Here is a 19516-nt window from a genome sequence, read left to right on the forward strand (position 1 = left end):
GGCTTAAGAAATACATTTTACCCTTTGGGTGAGGAACCCTAAAATGACTTGTAATATCGCATACTTAACAAGTTTATCTGGCATTAGATTGATTATAAAATAAAAATGTATTTACATATTGCAAGCAGTGCGTAATTTCTACTTAGAAGGTTTATACAGAGTGGTTTAGTGCCGCACAATGTCGAGCAATTTGAAAGACAAAGTTGTTCTAATTACGGGGGCAGCGATTGGAATAGGTGCAGCTGCTGTAAAAATATTGCTTGAAGAAGGCGTGAAGGTGATATTTTATTTTAATTTATCTTTGAGAAATATTTGTGTGGAGCCTTGGATGACCTTATCTTAAAATTAAAGATGTTATAATTCACTGTGGACAAATATCATTCATTGATTGATCTATTAAATTGAAAAGCGAGTTAGGGCAATTTAATATAAAAATATTTCGCATAAGTTAAAAAATAATACCTATCGATAAAGGTCGATATTCGATGACTGAACATAAATAATCAATTTATGCCGACAGCATAATTATTTTTTTTACAGAAAATTGACCACAAACGATTAAAATTTGACAAAATTTGAATGCAATGGAAAAACATTTGAATTTCTGTTTGAAACTTAAATATTGTATTGAAAATATATTTGTATGTTACAGCATATCGCAATAACGGACATCGATGTAACTGCTGGTAAACAACTGGAACAAGAGCGAAATTCTAAATACCCCGGTCGAGTCTCGTTCATCAAATGTGACGTCACTAGTGATGATGAACTTTTTACTGCTTACGATCAAGTTCTGAAACAATTCGGTTACATCGACCTTGTTATAAACAATGCGGGTCTGATGAATGATAGTGCTAGGGTGTACAAGAAGTCGATTGAAGTGAATATTGTGAGTGTAATTTATTCTCATTTATCTGAAGTATGTAAAGTAAGCTTCACGTGTAACTGGAGATGTAGAGAGAATCTAGATTTGCTAAAGAGATGAGAGTATATTAATTAATTTCAAAGTTATAGCCGAGAGCTCAGGCCTTGCCATAATTTAAGAATCCGACATAGCCCAAGGCCTTGCGATAGTTATAGGCGTGACAAGGTCATATCCTGCCTCGTGATCAATTTTTTTTCTGAATATTGATCCATATCTCATGACTCAGCACTTTCTGCTATAAACATGGAACTGCAATTATCAATTCCCCACACGGGCAAGTGATAACAGAAATGTGATTATGTAATATACAATTTTATTAATTGATAAATGACATTAGAATTTATGTTATATATGCCCTTGAATTGATTTTTTATGTTCTCATGAAGCACAAAACATAATTATATACACAAAACATAATACAGAACTTATCTTAGGTAAGTGATACTTTGGGCCCTCTTCACAATGGGCAGTGTTGGGCCATTAGAGGCAATCACGATAGTGTAGAGAGCCGAAATGTCTATGATCGGCCGTCATTACAGTGTGATATAGAGAGATAGAGAAGATAGATATTTATAATCATAGTGGCGGCAAACATTGAAGAGAATTTATTGGGCTAAAGCTGCCCATTGTGAAGAGGGCACAAAGTATCACTTACCTAAGATAAGTTCTGTGGTTTAAGGTTTAGATTACTAATAATAATATTCTAGGAACAAAGGAATTGAAACAATATTACGAATATTTTTCATTTATTTTCCAAATGTCAACTAAAGATTTTTTTAATAGAACGAATAACGTTTGTTTTCAGACAGCTCTTGTAACCAGTACCTTAAAAGCGTGGGAGGATATGCGTAAAGACAAGTCTGGTCGAGGTGGAACTATTGTTAACATAGCTTCTATAGCGGGATTAATCCAAAATCCATTTTTGCCTGTTTATAACGGCACTAAGAGTGCAGTAATACAGTTTAGTAATTGTATTGGAGTAAGTAAAGAGCATTCTTTATACTTTGCTTATATTATTGCCTTTACATTGAAAGAAATAGAACTTTACTTTGTAAAAAGTAGAAGTTTATTTACAGAAACCTTGTCATAAAAAATAATCGGGTTTCGAGGTTTTTTTTGTTTATTGTTATTTCAGGCGCAAGAAAATTATGAAAAGACAGGTGTTAAAGTAGTAACGATCTGCTACGGAGCAACAAATACTAGTCTTCTGTCTAAGCAAAAGTTACAAGGTTTTTGTGATCTGTATGAAGACATGGATGATGTCGTGAAGCAATTTCCTGCTCAAAGGTGAGTTATAATCACTATAATATTATATAACACAATATTCTCAAAAGCTCACATCATCGGATACATTACATTTTATTTTTGGGTTAGACTTTTTGAAGTTAATCATATTAAGTCTGGTTGCAATTCCTTTGTTCAAAACAAGTTTTCCAGTTTGTCATATTCACTGAATCGAATAAAATTATTTTTCAAATTAGTTGTCACTTCCGAAAATATTACAGACAAACCGGGAACAACTCACTTATTTAGAAGTCCATGGTCTAATAATACTTTTTGCTACTTCTTCCTAGATTGGTATTTCATACATGGTATTACACAAAGATAAAACATGTCTTGGAAACATTGATAAACTTCTGTATAATTATTATGCTATACATATTGCTGATAATAAATGCCATTCTTATTTTTGCAGCGTTGAGGATGCTGCAAAAGGCTTAGTTGAAGCTTGCAAACGAGGCGAAAGCGCAAGTACGTGGCTTGTGACAAACGGTCAAGGGGCTAAAGACATCACTCCTGTTGTTCAGGAAGCCTACTCTATACTCCGTGAAGCTATCTTTTCGAGCTAATGCCATAAAATTTTGAAGATTCACATTTTAGATTTTTGGATTTATTTATTAGCCATATTTTGTCCACGAGCTTGAGATTCTGTATATTATAAAGGTAGCATTTGTTTATATGCAAATGTATAATTTTATATCCTTTGGTTTAAACGCAGTTTGAGTTAAATAAAATCTCCCACACACTTGAATGAACCATCAAAAAAGATTTTTCAAAAGTCAAAACAGTTTGTTTTTTATTTCTCCTCTTTGTTTCGAAACATTCTTTACTTTTCACTTATAATACCACAAGAGCTTTTGAAGCTCGTGTGGTATTCGGGAGATTATTATTCCGTCCCAAATGTCGGCCAATAATTTCACAATTGAATTCAACCTGTCAGTTTGACGTCAACGACCAGAGAAAATTTTCAAAAAATTATCAGTATAATACCATGTAGGTTGTACCACGTGACGTCGAATGGTGCAATTCTATTGGTCGATATTTGGGTCGGAAAAATAATCAATATAATTTACTAATTTTGATGTGCATAAATGACTTGATTTTGTATATTAAACTTCATAAATTTGTTATAATTTAAATTATTTTCATAATAACTGTAAGGTCCTGATGGATCTGTAGAGCTGATTTATAAAGATCTGTCGACCGGTAAAGACTGTATTTAAAGAAAATTATGTTGTGAAGCGCAATTTAACGAAACATCAACAGCTTCATCATTCACTGTCCTTTATTTTTACAACGAAACGAGGTTATAAACGCAATAGAAGCGCAATAGTACCTAAGTTAAATTATTTAAGAGGGAACACTTGTCTTTATCTGAATAATTTGTTTCAATCAAGTTTCAATTATCTTTTCTCGGCCTTTGGGCACGCTAAAGTACCTAAATAAATACATAGATTGGTCCTTATGATTTTTTATAATTTTTGAGCTTACCTATCGATATACCTGTACTTACAGTAAACCTCTCCGGTACCACGTTGCGTGTATGGATTATAATATCAGTTGATATTTTATCCCTCATTGTTTTATATTTTTATATAATTGCAATAGCATTTTTTCGAAAAATCGAGGGTACCATACCAGGAGAGAGTGCAAAAATAAATGATGATACAATTATTATAAATTTTAATAGGAGCAAATAATATAGTTACGCTTATGAATTATTGCTTTGATAATTAATCGTCAGTTAGGAAAACGTTCCAATACGTCACACTAAAGTCTGTGACATCTTGAATAATTTTTAAACGCGTATTATATTGAATTGCTTACACCAGATGAACAAAAGATGAAATTATGAATATTGAATCTTAAATAAACTACAGCATATGAATCATCTGATGATTAAAAAAAATGAATGAAACAGCTTGTTAAATTTAAAACCAATATAGCTGTATTTCGGGAAGAGGTCTAAACTAAATAGTCTAAGCTAATATTATGTAGTAAACAAAACTGCATTGGTATTTTAGATTCAGCGAAGGCTTTTGACACCGTTTTGGTGCCAGGTTATTGAATAGCTGTAGAGATATGGCTTCAGGTATTAACTTAATCTTTTTAAACATATTCATAAAGGGCACGAACGACAAGGAACACATTCATCAACTTCTTAAAATTTATATTTCATACAGTTCAGATTTGTAACCACAATAAAATTCGTCTAAGTATTATAAGTATAGTAATCGAATAATAGCTGTTATGCACGGCAGTGGTGCAATTAAAATTATTCTAATACTTATTTAATAATGCTCTCGATGTTGTCATCGAGTATCATATTATGAATACAATAATACTCGCAATTTTGATGTCGCGGCTTTCGTAGCTGGCGGATGTAGGTATACGGAGTCCCGCAGGGAAGTATATTTGGTCTGACCCTGTTTAAAATGATAATATAAATTAAATACGCTACTATAATTTATTCATATTTAATTATTATTACTGGTCACTTACTTGATCACGGTACAGGAGACTTTGGTTACGGAACCCTAAAATGACTTGTAGTATTGCATATTTGACATGTTTATCTAGCATTAGATTAATTATTATAAAAGGAAGATACATTTTTGTATGGCACACAGTGCGTAATTTCCACTTCCAAGGTTTCAATAGTTGTTTATTTCCTCACGATGTCAAGCAATTTGAAAGATAAAGTTGTTTTAATTACGGGGGCAGCGATTGGAATAGGTGCAGCTGCTGTTAAAATATTCCTTGAGGAAGGAGTGAAGGTGATGCTTCATTTATTATTTTCTATAGGACTTCTAAACTTTAATATTTTTACACTTTGTAGTTACCTACTACGTTTTATTGTCATTTGTCGAAATAAATATTAAGTTAAGGGAGGGAGGATTAAGTTAAGGGAGTAGTAGTTTGGTATGAAAACCAATTCGAAGTCTGTGTATTGTTTAGATCAAAAATGTATATAAAAAGCTAGGAAAATGCTCGTAAGTTTTCTCACCTAGCTTTTGAACGGCAACTTTCCTTCTCCATTAGAGTTGTGTCACCGTGGTAAATTGAATATGTCATTCATTAGTTGCTGAACAAATATTTTACATATCCTTGGATTTATTGGACTTGGATTGGATATTGCTCACATTATATTTAAAATCTCTTACAGCATATCGCAATAACAGACATCGATGTAATTGCTGGAAAACAACTGGAACAAGAGCTAAATTCTAAATACCCCGGTCGAGTGGCGTTCATCAAATGTGATGTCACCAGTGATGAAGAACTCATTGCTGCATACAATCAAGTTCTGAAGCAATACGGTTACATTGACCTTGTTGTTAACAATGCGGGTCTGATGAACGATAGTTCTAAGCTGTATAAGAAGTCTATTGAAGTGAATGTGGTAAGTACCGTAATACATAAGAATACATTAGTATTATACCTATATTTTGAACAATTAGCAAACGTTACATTTAAACAAGTTGTTGGATATGTAATTCGTAGTGTTACGAGAATTGACGAATGACAAAAAAAGTAAAATAGAAGAATGGAATTCGGGAGTTTAAATTTCAAATAAACAACCTCGACATTCTAATCCCTTTTCATATATTATATTATATTATATAATATATACTGTCAAATATTATGTTAAATACTATAATACACCTTGAATATAACTACTGTAGGTATTCGAGTGAAAGGTCATTGGGAATTTAGACCTGGTTCATGGAAGTTTGCGTACTGGAACCAAATATATTTTATTTCATAGAACTTGTCCTCACTTTTCATATTGTGTAGGTAATAATCAAAGCTAAATCTACAGTTAAAGTCATACTTTAAAGATTGTGACCATCGTGTTGTAGAGGTAGCTAGCTGCACAAAATCCCCAAATATAATCGAATGCCAAAACAAAGTTCCTAATCATCTTTCTAACTCGAACTCACACAGTGACCTTTAACTCTGTCGAGGTGATCCGGCAACTTTTCAGCCACCAAAAAAAAAAAAAAAACAAAAATAAATTACATCAGTTCTAATTTCAAATAAATAAGAATTACTCAGCATTTCTTGCTAGAAGCATTTTATTATCGATGTGACATAACAAAAATGAATGATTGTGTATAATTGGATAATAATACATAATATTATTATTATCTAGCGATAAATGACTAGTATTTGTATTATAATATTGTTTTATTTACATGTACACCATAAAATACAATAATCATCATAATTATTTTAACATAACTACGTGATCTTCATAATTAATTACTACTAGTTAGGCGTAACATTGATAAGATATTCACAGGAACAATGGTCCTCCTATTTTTTTTCCTTTATTAACAGCATTAAATACTTTTTTTTTCAGACAGCTCTCGTAACCAGCACCTTAAAAGCATGGGAGTTTATGCGTAAAGACAAGTCTGGTCGAGGTGGAACTATTGTCAACATAGCTTCTATAGCGGGACTTATCCAATCTCCCTATATGCCTGTATACAACGGCACAAAGAGCGCAGTATTGCAGTTCAGTAATTGTATTGGGGTAAAAAAAAGAGCATACTATCTTCCTTCAAAAATGTTATCCAACGAGAGAACCTATGTTGGTTCTCTCTAGCAATGTTGAATTAAAAAACGTAATATAGGCTTTGGTGGCTTATCACGGCTATTTCAACATAGTAATCTTTTAAAATTTATTTAATTTTAAGCTAGAAAGTTTTTAAATAATAATTAGCTTCCAAAAAATACAAGTAACAAGTTGTTAATTTTAAGGTTTCCAATTTTTTTTCAGTCAAAAGAAAATTATGAAAAGACAGGTGTTAAAGTAGTGACGATCTGCTACGGAGTAACAAATACCACTCTCCTGTCTAAACAGAAGTTCCAAAGTTTTTGTGATTTGTACGACGATATGGATGATGTCTTGAAGCAATATCCTGCTCAAAGGTGTGTTTAAATATTATGAAACATATTATATTACAACATTATACAATACGGACAATACGGACCACCGGTACGACTAAGTGACATATCACACTAGCGGATTGCGAGCGGTTTCAAAGCGGAGCGGGTGCGCAACGAATACGTTGCGGTTGCGCAGCGAATTCGTTGCGGACGCGTGGCAGATGCGCAACGTTTACGTCGCAGTCATGTACACTCATTAACAAAATGGAATCCGTGCTGGTTGTTACTTATAACTTGTGATAGTATAATAATTATGAGATCATTATTTTTTACGAGTTTCATAACATGTTAATGTTTAGGGTATTGTTTTATCTATTAAATCTTGGTCGAAATGCAATCAGATAACTTAATTGCTCATTAAGAAAGTTCATTAGTGAAATAAATGTTAAAGCTCCTTAACTAAAACAGGGCTATCTTATTATTAGATAAATAGCAGTGAATAGAAAATTTTATCAAGCAACCAGCAACTCACTATCACTTTGCTCATAATTAGGTTCACAAAATCTCTTTATAACATACGTTGCTATGGGAGAGATTATACTGGTCAGTCGTTACATACTTTTGGAATGTATGGTACATTCTAAAAGTCCTAGTAATTCAATTTTATAGCACCTTTTTTTAACAACTCCAGTTGTTATTACATCTTTAGTTAACTGTTAAGTAAGTGCATTTCCACAGTACGGTTAAAAAATTGAGTGCTACAGAAACGATGGAAATATTGAATGGAAGTTAGGCAAGGCGGAAGGGCTGGCTTTTGTGCGAGAGTATACAAAATGACGCGTCCGCAACGAATTCGCTGCGCAACCGCGGCGTGTTCGTTGCGCGCCCGCAACGTATTCGTTGCGCACCCGCTCCGCTTTGAAACCGCTCGCAATCCGCTAGTGTGATATGGCACTAAGATCTTTCGCTTGCGCCCGAGACAGTAATAATTATTACAATCAATGCTTTTTCAATCAAAATTGTATGTCAATGGGAAACTATACATAATATTATGCCTATACTATATTATATAATGTGGCTTATAATAAATGACGTTGTTATCTTTGCAGCGCTGAGGATGCTGCAAAAGGCTTAGTTGAAGCTTGTAAACAAGGCGAAAGCGCAAGTACATGGCTCGTGATAAACGGTCAAGGTGCTAAAGACATCACTCCTGCTATACAGAAAGCTTACTCTATACTCCTTGAAGCGATCTTCTAGAAGAAGATTCACGTCAGGATTCACGACGCATCGCAATCTTAATTTTGGTCCACGATCTCAATAGTATTATTTTACATTGTTTATAATATTTTGTACCTCTAAAAATTATCACTTTTATTATATTATCATTTGCAATCAGTTTTAGTAAAATAAAAATATCCGAGACAGTTCAAGTTATAAAACAATTTGTTTTTTTTTTCCTAAAATAAAGTATTAAATTAAATTAAAACAGATATTATATTAATTTATAAAAAAGTGATTTTAATTTATCAGTGATACTATCAAGTTACTTTAAAAAAAACACAGGGTCAAACTATTTCAAAAGTAAAACAAGATGAACATAATATTTCAATTTCTAAAATATTATTCATACAATAATACTATATCGATTAAAAGGGACCAAAGAAAAAAAAAATAGCTTATTCGTATGGAAGTTATACGTCATAGTTACTCAGTAAATTATGCCAAAAATAAATAATAGATTGTGGGCTCAATAAAATAAAGAAGTTTATTTGTTTTATAGTATCGTAGGTAGCTAGCTACTCGTTATTATTCTGTGGTACTAGTAATGGTCCTTCGAAGCCGACCTTGCAAAGTAGACAGACTGTCGACTGACACAAATAACGGAATCGAACGAATTCAACCCTAGACTATAATATTATAAGCGCATTTAAAGACATGATGTTATTTTATTTAAATTTTTAGCAAAAAAATGAAACAAAGCAAAATGCAGATAAAAAAGGTATTTAAAAATGTGATATACAAGGCGAAACGATTTAGCATTGCAGACATTATTACTATCATGATACAATGATTATAAATTTTCATAATGGCAATTTCCCACGTAATAATTTTTGCTTTGATAATTTCTGCTCGTAAAATTCTGATAGTAGGTATAGTATTGTTACACGTATGTAACTTTTGATATATAATATTTTTGTGGATGAATAGTTGTCACTTGCTCTTAGGTTGTCACTTTTTCCTGTCAAAACATTCTAGCTGTCGAATATAAAATGCCGCGTTCCTTTCATTCGTGGCGCATTCGTACGAATCGTGCCTAGGGGTCTCGGACGTTCGACCCAACTACCCTCACTTTGCTAGTCGTTGACTAGCTGCGATTTGTTATCAACTACCTACATCAATTAGGTAGCTGTGTAGAATCGCAGTACATTGTTATTACATTCAAACTAATAGTTTAAGCATTTTATCAAAATAATGATTATTGAATTAGATTAGGTTTAGGATTACCAAGGTATCTATTAGCTATCAAAAGACAATAAAGTAGGATTTTTGTTTATAAATAAAATGTGTACTATGCTCATATTTTTTGGTTTTCTGGTATAAGTCTTAGATTTTTTTAAAAAAATCTAAGACTTATACCAGAACTGAGTCATGGGGCTACATATTATAATGGGGCTTTCAACTAACAAAAGAATAATTTAAATCAGAATATCACAAATCACACACTATAAAATTCTGACACAACAAACATAGAAAATACAATTGAAATCAGAACGTCCTCCTTTTTTTGAAGTCGGCTAAAGTCACTTATCGTATCGCATCCATTTTATCTAACATTAGATAAATTGTAAAATAAAGATACATTCATGGAAAGTACTGCGTAAATTCATACAGAAGATTTACACTGAGTTTATTGCCGGACCATGACGTGCGATTTGAAAGATAAAGTTGTTTTTCTTACGGGAGGAGCAATTGGAATAGGTGCAGTTTCTGCAAAATTATTTCTTGAAGAAGGAGTGAAGGTAATTATTTTTATTATTAGTTTTTAAGAAGTTTCCGAAATAGTGAGTGACGTGCAAACCACAGACGGATGCCTAAATTCGTCCATCCATTAGTAAGGGACCATAAAAGAGATAGAGAGGGGTAGTGGGTAGAATCTTGTTTGAGGGAAAACCGACACGAGATATGAATTGAAACCGAGAGATACCAATAATTGCAAATCTATTTTTTTAGTTTTTTTAAATATTTACTATTAAAATTCATGTCATGAAAATTGTCGAAAAAGTATGTTTATTGGACCTCTCCATTTATTTATTTATTTATTTATTTAACAATTTAATATACCACACCAAGTAATATTTACAATTATACAAAGAGGATTAATATGGTAGGTACATAAGGCGGCCTTATCGCTTACTAGCGATCTCTTCCAGACTGCCCAAGGTAAGAGATAAAGAAGAAACGTACGTATGTTACGCGGGTGGCTGATATAATACATAAAAAAATAATATAGAAGATAATTCTATCTTCTATATTATTTTTTATACAATATACAATACATAAAATACAAAAATGAATAATAGGAAAGGATAAAATACATTATATTAATATAATAGAAGGATATGCTAAATTGGAGAGGTGCTTATATAAAAGAGATTTAAAAGATTTTATAGAGGAAGCTCGTCTAACATCCACAGGCAGTCTGATAGCGGTTACAACAAAAATGAGTTATTTAGATCTTCGATTTGAAAATTATAATATACACACCGGCACAATTAGCGGAACAGAAAAAAAAGTGAGACTATGAGATAATAACGCATATTTTTGACGAAAATGTAATTAGGCACAAACTAACAAATTGATTAACATCTTTTAACAACGACTTTGAAAAGTCTTCGTTGTTTTTTATTGAAAAAATAAAGAAATTTGAAATAAGTGAAATTTTTGGATAATTATGAACCATCACAAAAAATAAAAAAAAGTATGCATTAAATGATTTAACAATAAAATTAAAGCAAAATTAATATCGAGTGTTTCCCCCTCTTGCTCTGATTACGGTTTTCATTCGTCTGGGCATGCTACAGATTATGTTATTGATGATTTCTTGAGGCAACCGCTCCCACTTCTCAAGTAATGCGTTTTCAAGTTCATTCAGATTGTTGGGGGCTGGCATTCTGGATTTAACCCTTCTTTTTAGCAAGTCCCAGACATGCTCTATTGGATTCATATTGGGGGAATTTGCTGGCCACTGCATTACCGGTATACCTACGTGGCACAGATATGCATGTACCGATTGTGCACTACGAGCACGAGCATTATCTTGCATTAGAATAAAGTCGTCACCAATAAATGGGGCAAATGGTACAACATGTTCTTCTAAAATGTCTCTGATGTATCGATCTGCTGTCATGGTCCCTCCTGTGACTATCACTAACACCGTGCGAGCTCCCAAACATATCCCTCCCCAAACCATAATCAAGCCGCCACCATAAGCCACTGTGTGTTCAAAATTAGACTGTATGTGGCGTTCTCCTTTGCGTCTCCATATTCGCTGTCTCCCATCGATGTGTTTTAAAAGAACTCTGCACTCATCAGTAAAGAGAACCTGCTGCCATTCGTTCAAATCCCAGACGATGTTCTCGCACATCGGTTTGTGTTCCGCTAATTGTGCCGGTGTGTGTATATCTAACCGCTTGCCAGGGCTTTGGCTAGGTGGATCCCAAGTTGATCCATTCTAGAAAATAGTTACGTCAAAGTTATAGGTAGCTTTTAATAGTGAAAGAATTTTCTAAATCGGTCATGTAAGTTTTGAGTCAAATCATTACGTAAACAAAAAAAATGAAAACTTTACTCTATTCAGTTTCTTGATGTGTTTTTAGTTCATGATCGATTTTTTGATCATAATATAAAATGTTGTTATGTTGTAAATCATGTATAAATTTTTTATTTCATTGATTGAAATTATTGAAATCTTACTATTCTTCTCAACTTCGTAGGATATTGACAAGATATAAAAAATTAGATCATTTTTTGTCTATACGTTTGTTTCGTCTTCTCTAATTCCATCTCTTTTCCGTTTCATTTTGCTGAATAGCTTTGATTTTATCACTTACTAGCGGTCCGCCCCGGCTTCGCCCGTGGTACATGTACTTACGTTTTCTCTATATAACAACCATCCTCGTACTTCAAGGAATATAATAAAAAAAGAATTATCTAAATCGGTTCAGCCGTTCTCGAGTTATGCGCTTACCAACACATTTTGCGATTCATTTTTATATAGAAGAGAAGAAGAAGATAATTAGATGTTCATTCGTATCAAAAATATATTTCAGCATGTCGCAATAACAGACATCGATGTAACTGCTGGAAAACAACTGGAACAAGAGCTAAATTCTAAATACCCTGGTCGAGTCTCGTTCATCAAATGTGACGTCAGCAACGATGAAGAACTTTTTGCTGCTTACGATCAAGTTCTGAAACAATTCGGTTATATCGACCTTGTTATTAACAATGCGGGTCTGATGAACGATAGCCCTAAAATGTATAAGAAGTCAATTGAAGTGAATGTAGTAAGTAAAATTTATTATTATATTTGAACAATCAGTGAGCTTGATGTGTAATGCCTCCACTATACGTACGCGGATGTATCCGGAGATGACATCCGCCGACGCATCTGCGGACGTGTAGAGGAGGCTTTGTGCGAATGTGTAATTCGCAGAGTATCGAGAATAAAGGTTATAAATAACTTGTCAACTACGCAATCATATAGAAAAAATTATGAGCAAACATTTCGTAAAAATTACAGCGAAAACAACCTATAACTATTTAATGTATTAGACGTCTATTTGCTCTGAAGATGAATTTATTAAAGTTACAGCTGAAGGTGATTCGTCAATTTTTAATCTTCAATATCAATCATAAACAACCACAACAAAAATAAATCAGTTTTGACTGGTGCCTCATGAGATTATACAGCATTTTTATTCTACAAATATTTTACTGCAATTGATTGTTATCAATGTCACAAGTGATGATAAAAATGAAGGATTTGAGTGATATATTTATCGTCAATCGATAACTAATAGTAGCTTTACGTCCTTGAATTGTTTTGTCACGGTTAGATAAACCACTAATTATAAACATCACATAACGGAAGTGAATTTTATTTATTATATCTACTCCTGATAATATTTCAGGAGCAAAAGAAATAACTGACAAACATAACAGATAGTTACAAAAGTACCTAGAATGAAAGAAATTAATTATTGCACGCCTCATAAGCGAAGCGTTGAGGTGGGTACTACTGTCACTTCGCGCAAAACATCCGATTTTTAAAACTTAAAATGTCTTTATGTATCATACATTGCACTTGTAAGATAATACATACACACACATATTAAGAAAAAACACTATTTTTAACGTTCATGATATTTTTGATGTCATTTTTGTTATTTAAACTAGTTAAAAAACAGTTTAAAAAAGTTCTGTCTTGGACGTCCGTGTGTCTGTATGTGCGGATCCTTTTTCTTGTTAACACGATAGCGACCGAAATACTTTACTAATCGAGTCTTTTTTTTTCTCTTACGCTTGAGTATGCTCAGGAATAGAACCCTTTCATTTTTCAGGGTCTGATTCGATGTGGTTTAATTGTTATTAAATAAACAAAAATAATAATTAATAAATATTTATTAAAAAAAAATTATGAGGCGTGAACTTTTGGATTTTCCAAATTATTTATTTATGCCCGAAACACCTTCCTTTTCAGACAGCTCTCATAACAAGTACCTTAAAAGCATGGGAGTTTATGCGTAAAGACAAGTCTGGTCGAGGTGGCACTATTGTCAATGTAGCTTCTATAGCGAGCATGATGCAAGATTCCTTCTTGCCTGTATATTATGCCACTAAGAGCGCTGTATTGCAATTCAGTAATTGTATTGGGGTAAGAATAAAAGCAGTTTTAAACGTTTGTTTACCAAAATATTTTGGGTGTGTAATATTATATACTTCTTGGAAAAATAGTTAAGAAGTTTTCACTATTTTATTTATTTCAGGCTCAAGAGAATTATGAAAAGACAGGTGTTAAAGTAATAACGATATCCTACGGAGCTACAGATACTAGTCTCCTGTCTAAACAAAAACTGCACAGTTTTTCTGATTTGTACCGTATGGAAGAAATCGTCAAAAAATTTACTTCCCAAAGGTACGTTATAATATATCATAAAAAATATATTATATCCGAGCTCAAATATGCCGACAATAATGAGCATCATCCTCGTATAAAATTAAAGAGACTCAAAAGAGCGGTATAGGCAAAGGTGTAGGTGTAGAAAAATGGTACGGCCTAGACCTTATGCCTGCGCTCAAAATTTCAGTCTATTTATATTATCTACTCTATATAAGTGTAGGTAATTTTAAAGTGTTAGATAGTAATATTAATATAGATCATGATAAAAATTGTAACCTTTTCAGTGTTGAGGCAGCAGCCAAAGGTTTAATTGAGACTTGCAAAAGAGGGGAAAGTGGTAGCAGTTGGCTCGTAATAAACGACAAAGCTGCTGAAGACGTCACTCCTATTATCAAAAAAGCCTACTCTATACTATCTGAACCAGTATTTCAGTAATTAAAATATAACGTTACTCGACGAAATGGCGAACTTTATTTTGGTCCAAGATCTTAATATTATTTTCTTTTCTTTTTTTTTCATCTGGAAGTGGTGTCTGTAGAACAAAAATGCTCAGGACTGTTTATAAATGTGTGATCAAAACAATTTGTTGTTTTTTTACCGTGCCTGTGATTAAAAAAAAACCTTGCGCAAGTTTTATTTGTTTTAATTTACATAAATAGGTAGGTAATGATCCAAATTTGATCTAGTGTTAGTGGGTTTATAAATATTGTGATAAAAAGCGTACATATAAAATCCGAGAAAGGTTCGAATCGGATCATGAATATGGTCACTATACATAATATATGTATGAGGTAAAAAAGTGTTTGTACAAAACTTATTTCAGAATAAGATAAAATTAAACATGTTGAAAAAATATAACTTGAATATATGTACACAATGGGTATACACAATGGGTATCATTTTATTAAAGCAGCGGTTACATATTATGTTTTCACAGGTGTTTTTCTTGTATTACCTTTTATTTCAGAATTATTTAGGTACATGATATACTACAATACTTGAATTACTCTGAGTATTTTCATCAATATTGTTTTTGTATATGTTGAACATCAGTAATTGGTATTTGTTCCATTCGATAAGTCTATTGCATTAAATATGAAAAATTTAAGCGGAAAAATAGTATTCATAACTGGTGGGGCCAATGGTATTGGGAAATCAATAGTTCAGGAGTTTTTAAAAACTGGTGCAAAGGTAAGTGCTTTAAGACTACCATTTTCAACTACCTTTGACTTCGCCATGTCAATACAAAAATATTATAAAAAAAGCGTGTGAGCCGAGTATAATATTATGAATTAGTATATTATGCGATTCATTACTATTCTTTCCGATTAAGTGAGATTTGAATGCGCCTATCGTTGGTATTGGCAATAATTAAGTGAATTGTAACTTCTCAGATATTTTTTTATAAATTGTTAAAAACAAATTATAAACATATAATTATTAACATTGTTCTGATGCAATACTGAGCGTCCTGTTCTTCATTGGTTCTTCATATTATATTTTTTAAAATTTAATTTAATTACTCTAAAGACAATTTTCCATACAATTCCATGTTATTTTGTTTTGTAGGTTGCATTTCTTGATATCGACGAAATTTCTGGAATTGCCTTTGAAACTGAGTTGAAGAAAACATTTGGAGAAGAACAAGTAATGTTTATAAGAGGTGATGTGACCAATGATGATGATTTATTTGGTGCCTTTGATAAAATTCTTGAAAAATATGGAACTTTGGATGTTCTGGTCAACAACGCTGGCATAGCTGACGAATCACCAGAAATGTACAAAAAGGAAATTGAAATAAATTTTGTGAGTCTATTTTTATGTGAACATTCGTATCCTTTATCAGTTTCCATGCACCATCGGTTCATCGGTTATATAGTTCATATATTTAGAAAATAAAATACTAAACTATGCTTTAATTTCAACATTAGGTACTTATTTAGGTTTAGGTATTTATTTATTTTTTATTACAGCCGATTTCAATAAGCAAGAAAGGTTATTGCAATAAAAATATTTCACATAAAATTATTTAATTATAATTAAAATATTGTGATATTTAATCCAACCCGTATTTGAATGTCCATTTCAAATTGATGTCCAAAACTAATTGTAGAGTCGTATCCGGTATCATTGCATAATAATATGTGATAATATCTTGATGATTATGTAGAGACTAAGCAAATAAATATTGATTGTAAATAAACGAAATTATTAATTAAATTAACATTACCAATTTTTCAGACAGCCACAGTTTCATCAACTCTAAAAGCTTTGGAGATCATGCGTCAGGATTCGGGGGGAAGAGGTGGAACCATCATAAATATCAGCTCTATAACTGCTCTAAAATTAATATCACCGAATTTTTTTATATACGCAGCGACTAAATCGGCAATTCTACATTTTAGTAATTGCATCGGAGTAAGTGTTAGGTACATCCTAGATATATATAGAGGCCGTTTTTTACACTTTTTGATAGCCTATTGATGTGATACATTTTTCATGCAAATTTTCATACATAATTAATTGATATTTAAACTGAAACCTATGCGGTGTTTGAATAATACACTCTAATCAAAATTAAATAACAGATTTTTAGATTATTAGATACAATATTTTTTTTATCAATTTAATCATTTAAATAAAATGTCTGCATTAATTAAACGATATAATCGGAATTATAATATTATACTAAAACTCTACCCTACTCTACCTATCTACTGTGAAGTTTCTAAATAATAAAAAATAGGGAATTATTAATTTACAACAACGGGAATAACTTAATAATGACTAAATAATTAAGACTAGGTATATGAACATTATTTTTACCCAAATGTTTCTTACTTTCACAGATGATTCCATATTACCAACGAACTAATGTGCGAGTGATCACAGTGTGTTTGGGAGGGACTGAATCGGAAATTCACAAGAAAGTGCAAATGTTTGATAATACTATTAGAATGGATGAATTAATAGAAAAATATGAAAAATTCGGACCATCGCAAACGTATGTATGAGTATGGAAGCTACTAGTTATTATTCTGTGGTATGGGCATTTACTAAAATTAAATTTCTTTTTATGCACGAGAGACCTTCTAAAAAAATCTCTGTTAAGAATTTACAAAAAAGATCAGGTTGTTTCGCTGTCCACTACTGAAAAATATTGACAGACCGATTGTTTTTCATAGGTTTATCAATTTTTAACTAAAATTCATCCCGAAATTCGTATTTTTCTCACCTAATACTATAATTTTGGAACTATGGAAATGAAGTTATATTATTTATTAATTCCAGAAGTGACGTGGCAGCGAAGGGTGTTATAGAAAGTTATATAAATGGGGAAAGTGCAAGTACCTGGCTCATAAACAATAGTAAAATAATCGATATTACATCAAAAGTACGAGAGGCTTACAGTTTAATGGGAAAGGACGCTGATATCTAGAAGTTTATATTTTACTAGCTTTTCGCCCGCAGCCCGCATAATCAAGGGAAAACACGCATAGTTCCCGTTACTGTGGGGTTTTCGGAACAAAAACTATCACAAGTGTTAATCTAAGATTTTTTTAACGTGGATAGGTGGACGACCTCAGTCCCCTCTGATAAAAAGTGGTGACGAGATCTAAAAAATTACATTTCAAGTTTTCCTCTTAGGGAGCGCCAAATTTCAAGAATATGGGTTCCTGTTCCTGTTTTTGCATAAAGTAACAAACAAATAAACTTTTACATTATTATATTAGTAGGACTAGCTGCTCGTCCGAGCTCCACGCGTGCAGCCGTGTAACCAAATCCAGTGTGGAAAAGTCAGTGAGCACGCGATATATTATGTAGGTATAGGTCGTCATGAGGTCTTCTATTGACTAGTGCCATCGACATCAAAGATAAGGCATTGTATTCTTATGTAAGCACTAGCTTTCCGCCCGCGGCTTCGCCCGCATTTTCAAAGATAAACCCGCATAGTTCCCGTTCCCGTGGGATTTCCGGGATAAAACCTATCCTATGTGTTAATCCAAGTTACCCTCTATATGTGTGCTAAAATTCATTGTAATCGGTTCAGTAGTTTTTGCGTGAAAGAGTAACAAACACCCATACAAACTTTCACATTTATAATATTAATAGGATATGCAATATTTTTCATTACTTACTCCTAAAATATATAAAACCGTGGTTGGCATAAAATTGTAAAAAGTGTATTTATATATCTACCGAAATAAATATATAAAAATATTGACTTTTATTTTTCGTACAAGTGCTTATTGATCTCTTCCTGATACTTAATAAATATCCATAAATATCCATAATATTTACCTGTCGCTCTGGTGGAAAGTTTTTGGGTCACGTTTTAGTATATAGAAGTTAAGAGGTTAGATACTATCTTAATATTCCACGTGACGTCATGTAAGGAAATTAAAACATTTAAAAAAGTGTTTAAAGAGATAATAAAAACATATTCATTGAAATATTTAAAATATTCTAAAAAAATATAAAATTTTATTTATTATTGGAGAAAATTTTGAGCAAAACTGTTAGTAGAAAAATAACAATTGCGACTTTTGCGAAATGAATATAATATAATATACTAGACTTTGCCAAGGTTAGAAATGTAAGTAGGTACAGTTGGCACCAAAAATCGATGAGCATTTTCGCACTTTATATGATGGTTCTATCTTTAGAAGATAGATTACAGCTAGATCGTATTAATAATATGATTCAGGCGTTTTACTCATTATAATTATTATTGAGAATGGACAGGAATCTAATCATCGATCCTGAAAATATAAAGGTATCATAAAAAGTTACCTGACTAGTCTTTAATCATCATTAATATAACAGTTGTGAAATGATTGGACTTATGTTAAAGAATGTTTTTTGTTTCTCGACATTCCTAAGATTCCTTCATCTTTAGGAATGTCTCAATTCGACTGTTTTATTTTTTTTACTACATAATTCAATTTTAGAACTCCTCTGAGCACTGTTGGTTTTCTGTTCAATATTATCACTGTGATCAATATAGTTCATTGAAAAGTTACATTTGGGGTTGCGTTTTTTAGAGGACGCAATTTTATTTTTTTGATGTGTAGGGGGGGTCAGTGTGAACCTATCACCAAGTTTGTGGGGTCGACACCCTTGTCCCACGGCCGCCATCTTGAAAATAGCGGTTGAAATGGTTTTTACAATATATCTCTTGCGTCCTCTAAAAAACGCAAGGTCAGGCCTAAAAAATGTAACATTTCAAT

General features: G+C 32.3%; 4 protein-coding genes across 5 annotated transcripts; all 4 read left to right on the top strand.

Annotated features, from left to right (window-relative positions):
* The first annotated feature begins 149 nt into the window (after positions 1-149).
* Positions 150-2775, top strand: LOC149905701 (15-hydroxyprostaglandin dehydrogenase [NAD(+)]-like). The gene is made up of 5 exons (XM_090105301.1): positions 150-277; positions 653-889; positions 1731-1904; positions 2061-2212; positions 2622-2775. Exons 1-5 carry the CDS (start codon positions 179-181, stop codon positions 2773-2775), a joined length of 816 nt encoding a protein of 271 aa, XP_089961427.1. The 5' UTR covers positions 150-178.
* Positions 2776-4884: 2109 nt separating this feature from the next.
* LOC149905702 (15-hydroxyprostaglandin dehydrogenase [NAD(+)]-like) lies at positions 4885-8517 on the top strand. The gene is made up of 5 exons (XM_090105665.1): positions 4885-4983; positions 5373-5609; positions 6573-6746; positions 6993-7144; positions 8212-8517. Exons 1-5 carry the CDS (start codon positions 4885-4887, stop codon positions 8357-8359), a joined length of 810 nt encoding a protein of 269 aa, XP_089961791.1. The 3' UTR covers positions 8360-8517.
* Positions 8518-10010: 1493 nt separating this feature from the next.
* On the top strand, positions 10011-14867 carry LOC149905703 (15-hydroxyprostaglandin dehydrogenase [NAD(+)]-like). The gene is made up of 5 exons (XM_090105912.1): positions 10011-10122; positions 12433-12669; positions 13866-14039; positions 14152-14300; positions 14570-14867. The coding sequence occupies exons 1-5, from the start codon at positions 10024-10026 to the stop codon at positions 14718-14720; spliced, it is 810 nt and encodes a 269-aa protein (XP_089962038.1). The 5' UTR covers positions 10011-10023; the 3' UTR covers positions 14721-14867.
* Positions 14868-15332: 465 nt separating this feature from the next.
* Positions 15333-18048, top strand: LOC149905704 (15-hydroxyprostaglandin dehydrogenase [NAD(+)]-like). Of its 2 annotated transcripts, none has more exons than XM_090105957.1 (5): positions 15333-15476; positions 15855-16091; positions 16527-16703; positions 17135-17289; positions 17577-18048. In XM_090105957.1, exons 1-5 carry the CDS (start codon positions 15381-15383, stop codon positions 17722-17724), a joined length of 813 nt encoding a protein of 270 aa, XP_089962083.1. In that variant the 5' UTR covers positions 15333-15380; the 3' UTR covers positions 17725-18048. The 2 variants fall into 2 exon arrangements, with proteins under 2 accessions (XP_089962083.1, XP_089962084.1); XM_090105958.1 differs by having other exon boundaries at positions 17580-18048.
* Positions 18049-19516: the final 1468 nt, after the last annotated feature.

The sequence above is a fragment of the Colias eurytheme genome, chromosome 9, assembly GCF_061535395.1.
Source record: "Colias eurytheme isolate Ceu_HAF_F1 chromosome 9, ilColEury1 Martin Lab GWU primary, whole genome shotgun sequence".
Lineage (NCBI taxonomy): Eukaryota > Metazoa > Arthropoda > Insecta > Lepidoptera > Pieridae > Colias > Colias eurytheme.